Raw genomic sequence first — 10,395 nt, 5'->3', positions numbered from 1 at the left:
ATAGAATGAAGAAAATATTACATCTATATAATAAAAAAGGTATACCTGAAAGAAAATTACGCATTTTTTTAGGCTCATAGTATTCAATGGCTGACTGTAGTAGGTGATTTCGTATAATAATGACAGCAATTCATCCCATGCGTTAGCCCTTTATTTTTCCATTCTTCCTTTTGTGTGACTGACGGAAGTTTGTAAACTGCTGCTGTCACTTGAAAACTAGAAATTCCCACCCCCCATGACAAAAGCAGACACAGAAGTGGGGCAGTACCTATAGTTGCCGCTTGGACTTTTGACTAAGTATACAAAAAACAATAGATGTCCTGGAAGATTTGTTTTGTTTGGATGATTCTAGAGACCTTCATGATTATGTAGATATATATATGTCAACAAAAAATACTTATTAGTAGCATGAAAATTAAATTTCTTTGGGAGGGTTTGCCTTCGCCATGCTTCCTGGAAGTAGGGGTAGGAACTTGCCTCATGTGACCGGAAGGAAGTGAACCTTTCTTTTTTTCTTTTTTCTTGAAATCCTTTATTTGATTGTTTGCTTGCATGTCATTGAGAAATAAAACATGGATAACATCTAGAAAAATACTTACAAAAGGAAAATGACAACAATAAACTGCGGCAACTATAGTTGCCGGTGGGCTTAAATGGGCTAATGTATTACACTGTTTTATATACAGTAAATGTGTATATGTGGAAGATCATTTATTTATAATAAATCATTTAAATAAAAAAAAAGGTTTGGGGTCAGTGAAATTTAATAACGCTGTACTTTTGAACTATTCATCAGACAATCCTGAAAATAATTCAGTTTCAGCATCATTACTCCAGTCTTCAGTGTCACATGATCCTTCAGATATCATTTCAATATGCTGATTTGCTGCTTAATTATTATTGATTCTCAATTATAAATAATGGTTCTCATTATTATAAATAACATAAATTATTATAAATAGCAGTTTTGTGGAAATCATCATACTTTTTTTCAGGATTATTTGATTAATTCAAAAGAACAACATTTATCTGAGACAGAAATACTGTATTTTGTAACATTATACATGTCTTTATTGTCACTTTTGACTAATTTAAATGCATCCTTGCTGAATAAAAGTATTAATATAATACTTCCACAAAAATATTCAGCAGCACAACTGTTTTCAACACTGATAATAATAAATGTGTCTTGAGCAGCAAATCAGCATATTAGAATGATTTCTGATGGATCATGTGACACTCAGCTTTGACAACACAGGAATTATTTACATTTTAAATGATGTAAAAGTAGAAAACCATTATTTTAAATTGTAATAATATTTCACAATATTACTTTTTACTTTTTATATCAATTAAATGCAGCCTCAATAAGCATAAGAGCATTATTTAAAAAACATTAAAAAATTACCAACCTTAATAAATGAAAGGAAGAAAGTAACTTATGAAGTAAAGTAGTAAAGTATTACAATGAAAAGTGCAAACATCAAGTATAAATATGTACATTTTGCATTAGATTAATACAATGTATATACATATTTTACAGTAGTTCTCAATTACTAATTTGCTTTGAACAATGAAAATATATTCTATAGAAATTCTTATTCTATGGTCATGCATAGAATTATTTCCAACATTAACAAAACATGACATTATTTTATCAAGTGATGTTTGAAGTGTGTTTTTATGAAAACATTGTCATATGTATCTTAATATTTTAAATAGTCTTTCTTTCTTTTAGAATACTTCTCTCAGCATCTTGGAGAATATGAAAACGTCCTCGCTGCCTTGGAAGACCTGAACGTATCCATACTGAAAGCCATGGATAAAACCAAGAAGGTGAGTTGCCTTCATGTTTTTACTGCATACAGTGTTCAACAAATGATCTCAATTACATAGTTGACTTAAATTACATCTATGAGAGAAGATGGAAAATAGTTTTCTTATCTAATGTATGTCTGGCCATCCTCTGACTGAAAGCAGTATTAGCTATGTACTTGAACATATATAACCTTTGTGTATTTATGTGGCCGCTGCCACTTGTTTTGAACTCTGAGTGTTTGTGAGTAGGCAGCAGATAGACGTGATACCTGAAGCACTAAAATTAGTATTCTGCATCCATTCCTGGAGGCTGTCAGTGTCTGATCTTAATCACACGCAGCATGTTCCCTGGGCCCTAATGCGGCCGTTAGGTGTGTAATTTTCTCTGAGTCGTTATGTGTGAGCTCTGAGAGTGGATGAAGATGGATCTGCAGCAGCTCAGACTCACATCTGTCTGACATACACAGCCGTGCTGCTGCCCACAACCTGCCGCTGGAGAGATAAAACTGTTTCATCTCAATATGATTCAAAATTAATTTAATAATAAATGTGTCTTGAGCAGCAAATCAGCATATTAGAATGATTTCTGATGGATCATGTGACACTCAGCTTTGACAACACAGGAATTATTTACATTTTAAATGATGTAAAAGTAGAAAACCATTATTTTAAATTGTAATAATATTTCACAATATTACTTTTTACTTTTTATATCAATTAAATGCAGCCTCAATAAGCATAAGAGCATTATTTAAAAAACATTAAAAAATTACCAACCTTAATAAATGAAAGGAAGAAAGTAACTTATGAAGTAAAGTAGTAAAGTATTACAATGAAAAGTGCAAACATCAAGTATAAATATGTACATTTTGCATTAGATTAATACAATGTATATACATATTTTACAGTAGTTCTCAATTACTAATTTGCTTTGAACAATGAAAATATATTCTATAGAAATTCTTATTCTATGGTCATGCATAGAATTATTTCCAACATTAACAAAACATGACATTATTTTATCAAGTGATGTTTGAAGTGTGTTTTTATGAAAACATTGTCATATGTATCTTAATATTTTAAATAGTCTTTCTTTCTTTTAGAATACTTCTCTCAGCATCTTGGAGAATATGAAAATGTCCTCGCTGCCTTGGAAGACCTGAACGTATCCATACTGAAAGCCATGGATAAAACCAAGAAGGTGAGTTGCCTTCATGTTTTTACTGCATACAGTGTTCAACAAATGATCTCAATTACATAGTTGACTTAAATTACATCTATGAGAGAAGATGGAAAATAGTTTTCTTATCTAATGTATGTCTGGCCATCCTCTGACTGAAAGCAGTATTAGCTATGTACTTGAACATATATAACCTTTGTGTATTTATGTGGCCGCTGCCACTTGTTTTGAACTCTGAGTGTTTGTGAGTAGGCAGCAGATAGACGTGATACCTGAAGCACTAAAATTAGTATTCTGCATCCATTCCTGGAGGCTGTCAGTGTCTGATCTTAATCACACGCAGCATGTTCCCTGGGCCCTAATGCGGCCGTTAGGTGTGTAATTTTCTCTGAGTCGTTATGTGTGAGCTCTGAGAGTGGATGAAGATGGATCTGCAGCAGCTCAGACTCACATCTGTCTGACATACACAGCCGTGCTGCTGCCCACAACCTGCCGCTGGAGAGATAAAACTGTTTCATCTCAATATGATTCAAAATTAATTTCTGTTTGTTGATAAAATGGATGTTATTTGTCGAGAATAATCAGACTACAATTGTGTGGCCACAAACTGCACTGTAAAACTGAGAAGACACTTGACGGAACATTTTGGGTTTCTCACACAAACAAAAATGACTGTTCTTTGAAGAACTTAGAAATTAGTGCTCATATATACTCATGGTTCTTCACTCAGGGGTACAGTGAAGTTTGAAATAGCTGAGGACTGGTGTTTGTGAACATTCGGACGTCACCCACAACATTGGGGATCACTTTTGAGTTACCTCAATAATCTTTTCATTTCTACAGTTATATAAACTACACTCAAGCTACCGTTTTTATAAAAGACTGCTACACCACAGTCTTCTAATGAACGTAGCTTGAACTTTTAATAAGGAAAGAACTATTAGATGATTTAATGGTTTCAATTTATTTGAAAAACAACAACAACAACAAACATTTTAATTGGGTTAAATCAGGGGTTATGATCATAAACTAAAACTAAAAACATTTTTAATACTTGAAATAAAATAAACATTAACTGAAATAAAATTATATATGAAAACTTAAATTGAAAAGAATAGATATACTTCAGCTACCTTGACAAGGCAACATTTCTCATCTTTGTTTAACTAAATAAACTAAAACTATACAGACATATTTTAAAAACAAGCAAACAAAAAATTACAAATAACAGTAAAAAAATTACTAAAACTATTAGTGTACTAGTGTCGACAACTAGGGTTGCTACTCCTAAACACTGGCCTCAATTTCCAACAAATGTTCATATACAAAGATTCAATAGAGATCTTGTATGTTTAATCTATGATTTGTGGACAATAATTACATAATACTTGTTAATATGTGATTGTCACAGTAATTAACTTCAATAAATTACTATAATGTGCTTGGTTATTGCCAAAGACTATAGGATACCAAGACGTGTCACTCGTATAGTTTTGAATGGGGAAAAATGCAACACTCAATATGGCCGCTCTATCGAAGGAAGCACCGCCTTCTAAATAAAAGAGCCAATCACTTATCGGTAAAATCATCTCATCACTGGAGCTGCCATTAGAAGTCCCGGTTGCTATAGAAACAGTCAGCATTCTGTAGACGTGCGCTTAGGACTGCGCATGCGCATTGGCTGGTCTAGCCTGAAAAAGAAGTTTTTTAATGCTATTGGAGCAAAAGAAACAACATTTATGAGACGGTTGTTGTGAGATTTCTTTGGTGATTTCAAATATGAAATTTAATCGTAAGCTTGGCGAACAGTTTTGGAGAATTTGATGTTTCCCCATTCAAAGAGATAAGAACTGCACTTGCATGCCCGAGAGACGTTTCAAAGATGGCTGCCGAGTGACATGACTTGTCTTAAAGGGACTTTGGTTATTGCACCACAGTAATTATTATCTTCAAAACAGTGTGTATATTAGACTCATGAACATGAAAGAAAAAGAGATTACTATATTGCATCTCTGATGTGAAACACAGGATGATCCGCTCACAGATGTATTGATTGGGTTATTGGCTGCTGTCTTACTCTTATAGATGTGCAGTGCTGTCGGTGGTTATCAGCACTGACATTCTGGTCTGAACAGCAGCGTTTATCTTGCCGAGCGTCTGATGTCAGTAATCGGCACAGTTCACAGAGGAACACACAGGTATGAGCTGCGTGCATCAGTTCCCACCGAGCCATTTAACCGAGACTGTCTGCTGCCTCGCACAGATAACGAATTAGCCAAGCGCTGACTCCAGGCCCAGCAGACATGTCACTTAATGCATGTGAGCGTCTCAGAAATGGAGTCGTCGGCGTGAAGGGCAGTGCTGTGTCATTTCATTATGCCGCTTGATTAGTGAGGCAGACAGAGGAAGTGAAACACGATTAATGAGTTCAATGGGACTTTTTTTTGTGTGAAAGACTACGGGCATTTGCTTCTGTGTTTTATTGTACGCCTCTAAACCTTCAGCATTACTGTGAGCAAAAGAGCAGTAAAAACAAATCCTCACATGAATGAGAAGTGGCCGTCTGCTGAAGATGATGAGAAAGAGGTGCAAATTGCGATTGATTGTTTTATCACTGCATGGTATAACGTTTTAGGTGCGTTGACAGGTGCTGTTTTTGTTCAGCCAGAATTTCATTTGATTTGATACTGTTTTGCATTGTTCAAAGAGCATGAGGAATAACACTTCTCATTTAGAGACAAGAGCCCAATTCCCAATATTGAACCTCAAAGAGAGAAATAGTGCGAGAAGATGGAGTAGAACAGACATCATTTGAATGTCTCTGTTTGCTGTCCTTAAAATATTTAAACAATTGTGTAGTTTTTGAATCACCACTGGTTATAATTTACAGCACTATCCACTAACCATAAAATATATATAACACATTTCTGGGCACAAAATAAATGAAAAAATTATGAATTACAGTTCAGTGACATCTGCCATGCTATGAACAATAAAAAAGACACCGTAAAATCAAAACTGTGATTTTCAATTTAGCGTTGAATTCATCTGTATTATTTTTTGTGTTTTTGATAGTCACCTGTGTTCACCAAGGCTGCATTCATTTGAAAAATACAGTAAGAACCGTAGTATTGTGAAATATTATTACAATTATAAATAAATGTGTTTATTTTAATATGTTTTAAAATGTAATTTATTCCTGTGATGTAAAAGCAGAATTTTCAGCATCATTACTCCAGTAATATAATACTTCCACAAAAATATTCAGCAGCACAACTGTTTTCAACACTGATAATAATAAATGTGTCTTGAGCAGCAAATCAGCATATTAGAATGATTTCTGATGGATCATGTGACACTCAGCTTTGACAACACAGGAATTATTTACATTTTAAATGATGTAAAAGTAGAAAACCATTATTTTAAATTGTAATAATATTTCACAATATTACTTTTTACTTTTTATATCAATTAAATGCAGCCTCAATAAGCATAAGAGCATTATTTAAAAAACATTAAAAAATTACCAACCTTAATAAATGAAAGGAAGAAAGTAACTTATGAAGTAAAGTAGTAAAGTATTACAATGAAAAGTGCAAACATCAAGTATAAATATGTACATTTTGCATTAGATTAATACAATGTATATACATATTTTACAGTAGTTCTCAATTACTAATTTGCTTTGAACAATGAAAATATATTCTATAGAAATTCTTATTCTATGGTCATGCATAGAATTATTTCCAACATTAACAAAACATGACATTATTTTATCAAGTGATGTTTGAAGTGTGTTTTTATGAAAACATTGTCATATGTATCTTAATATTTTAAATAGTCTTTCTTTCTTTTAGAATACTTCTCTCAGCATCTTGGAGAATATGAAAATGTCCTCGCTGCCTTGGAAGACCTGAACGTATCCATACTGAAAGCCATGGATAAAACCAAGAAGGTGAGTTGCCTTCATGTTTTTACTGCATACAGTGTTCAACAAATGATCTCAATTACATAGTTGACTTAAATTACATCTATGAGAGAAGATGGAAAATAGTTTTCTTATCTAATGTATGTCTGGCCATCCTCTGACTGAAAGCAGTATTAGCTATGTACTTGAACATATATAACCTTTGTGTATTTATGTGGCCGCTGCCACTTGTTTTGAACTCTGAGTGTTTGTGAGTAGGCAGCAGATAGACGTGATACCTGAAGCACTAAAATTAGTATTCTGCATCCATTCCTGGAGGCTGTCAGTGTCTGATCTTAATCACACGCAGCATGTTCCCTGGGCCCTAATGCGGCCGTTAGGTGTGTAATTTTCTCTGAGTCGTTATGTGTGAGCTCTGAGAGTGGATGAAGATGGATCTGCAGCAGCTCAGACTCACATCTGTCTGACATACACAGCCGTGCTGCTGCCCACAACCTGCCGCTGGAGAGATAAAACTGTTTCATCTCAATATGATTCAAAATTCATTTCTGTTTGTTGATAAAATGGATGTTATTTGTCGAGAATAATCAGACTACAATTGTGTGGCCACAAACTGCACTGTAAAACTGAGAAGACACTTGACGGAACATTTTGGGTTTCTCACACAAACAAAAATGACTGTTCTTTGAAGAACTTAGAAATTAGTGCTCATATATACTCATGGTTCTTCACTCAGGGGTACAGTGAAGTTTGAAATAGCTGAGGACTGGTGTTTGTGAACATTCGGACGTCACCCACAACATTGGGGATCACTTTTGAGTTACCTCAATAATCTTTTCATTTCTACAGTTATATAAACTACACTCAAGCTACCGTTTTTATAAAAGACTGCTACACCACAGTCTTCTAATGAACGTAGCTTGAACTTTTAATAAGGAAAGAACTATTAGATGATTTAATGGTTTCAATTTATTTGAAAAACAACAACAACAACAAACATTTTAATTGGGTTAAATCAGGGGTTATGATCATAAACTAAAACTAAAAACATTTTTAATACTTGAAATAAAATAAACATTAACTGAAATAAAATTATATATGAAAACTTAAATTGAAAAGAATAGATATACTTCAGCTACCTTGACAAGGCAACATTTCTCATCTTTGTTTAACTAAATAAACTAAAACTATACAGACATATTTTAAAAACAAGCAAACAAAAAATTACAAATAACAGTAAAAAAATTACTAAAACTATTAGTGTACTAGTGTCGACAACTAGGGTTGCTACTCCTAAACACTGGCCTCAATTTCCAACAAATGTTCATATACAAAGATTCAATAGAGATCTTGTATGTTTAATCTATGATTTGTGGACAATAATTACATAATACTTGTTAATATGTGATTGTCACAGTAATTAACTTCAATAAATTACTATAATGTGCTTGGTTATTGCCAAAGACTATAGGATACCAAGACGTGTCACTCGTATAGTTTTGAATGGGGAAAAATGCAACACTCAATATGGCCGCTCTATCGAAGGAAGCACCGCCTTCTAAATAAAAGAGCCAATCACTTATCGGTAAAATCATCTCATCACTGGAGCTGCCATTAGAAGTCCCGGTTGCTATAGAAACAGTCAGCATTCTGGAGACGTGCGCTTAGGACTGCGCATGCGCATTGGCTGGTCTAGCCTGAAAAAGAAGTTTTTTAATGCTATTGGAGCAAAAGAAACAACATTTATGAGACGGTTGTTGTGAGATTTCTTTGGTGATTTCAAATATGAAATTTAATCGTAAGCTTGGCGAACAGTTTTGGAGAATTTGATGTTTCCCCATTCAAAGAGATAAGAACTGCACTTGCATGCCCGAGAGACGTTTCAAAGATGGCTGCCGAGTGACATGACTTGTCTTAAAGGGACTTTGGTTATTGCACCACAGTAATTATTATCTTCAAAACAGTGTGTATATTAGACTCATGAACATGAAAGAAAAAGAGATTACTATATTGCATCTCTGATGTGAAACACAGGATGATCCGCTCACAGATGTATTGATTGGGTTATTGGCTGCTGTCTTACTCTTATAGATGTGCAGTGCTGTCGGTGGTTATCAGCACTGACATTCTGGTCTGAACAGCAGCGTTTATCTTGCCGAGCGTCTGATGTCAGTAATCGGCACAGTTCACAGAGGAACACACAGGTATGAGCTGCGTGCATCAGTTCCCACCGAGCCATTTAACCGAGACTGTCTGCTGCCTCGCACAGATAACGAATTAGCCAAGCGCTGACTCCAGGCCCAGCAGACATGTCACTTAATGCATGTGAGCGTCTCAGAAATGGAGTCGTCGGCGTGAAGGGCAGTGCTGTGTCATTTCATTATGCCGCTTGATTAGTGAGGCAGACAGAGGAAGTGAAACACGATTAATGAGTTCAATGGGACTTTTTTTTGTGTGAAAGACTACGGGCATTTGCTTCTGTGTTTTATTGTACGCCTCTAAACCTTCAGCATTACTGTGAGCAAAAGAGCAGTAAAAACAAATCCTCACATGAATGAGAAGTGGCCGTCTGCTGAAGATGATGAGAAAGAGGTGCAAATTGCGATTGATTGTTTTATCACTGCATGGTATAACGTTTTAGGTGCGTTGACAGGTGCTGTTTTTGTTCAGCCAGAATTTCATTTGATTTGATACTGTTTTGCATTGTTCAAAGAGCATGAGGAATAACACTTCTCATTTAGAGACAAGAGCCCAATTCCCAATATTGAACCTCAAAGAGAGAAATAGTGCGAGAAGATGGAGTAGAACAGACATCATTTGAATGTCTCTGTTTGCTGTCCTTAAAATATTTAAACAATTGTGTAGTTTTTGAATCACCACTGGTTATAATTTACAGCACTATCCACTAACCATAAAATATATATAACACATTTCTGGGCACAAAATAAATGAAAAAATTATGAATTACAGTTCAGTGACATCTGCCATGCAATAAAAAAGAAAAAAGACACCGTAAAATCAAAACTGTGATTTTCAATTTAGCGTTGAATTCATCTGTATTGTGTTTTTGATTTTTGATAGTCACCTGTGTTCACCAAGGCTGCATTCATTTGAAAAATACAGTAAGAACCGTAGTATTGTGAAATATTATTACAATTATAAATAAATGTGTTTATTTTAATATGTTTTAAAATGTAATTTATTCCTGTGATGTAAAAGCAGAATTTTCAGCATCATTACTCCAGTCTTTAGTGTCACATGACACTCAAGAATCATTTCTTATTATTATCAGTGTTGAAAAAGGTTGTGCTGCTTAATATTTTTTTGTGAATATTGTGATACATTTTTTTCAGGATTTTTCGAAATAACAGCATTTATTTCAAATGCAAATCATATGATCTGTAACATTAATATAGTAAATGTTTTTACTGTCACTTTTGATCAATTTAATACATCATTGATAAATAAT

The 10,395-nt window shown here is 34.2% G+C and overlaps 1 protein-coding gene across 1 annotated transcript in view; it reads left to right on the top strand.

Moving 5' to 3' along the window:
* Positions 1–10,395, top strand: part of LOC107696197 (N-terminal EF-hand calcium-binding protein 1-like) — a 38,566-nt gene that overhangs the window by 9,848 nt on the left and 18,323 nt on the right. Inside the window, exon 5 of the mRNA XM_016496434.1 lies at positions 1,739–1,836. Coding sequence (XP_016351920.1) covers positions 1,739–1,836 — 98 coding nt within the window. The remainder of the gene's footprint in view (positions 1–1,738; positions 1,837–10,395) is intronic.

This window comes from Sinocyclocheilus anshuiensis, unplaced genomic scaffold, assembly GCF_001515605.1.
Source record: "Sinocyclocheilus anshuiensis isolate Anshui unplaced genomic scaffold, SAMN03320099.WGS_v1.1 scaffold734, whole genome shotgun sequence".
Classification (NCBI taxonomy): domain Eukaryota; kingdom Metazoa; phylum Chordata; class Actinopteri; order Cypriniformes; family Cyprinidae; genus Sinocyclocheilus; species Sinocyclocheilus anshuiensis.
This window is presented reverse-complemented; position numbering and strand designations above follow the sequence as displayed.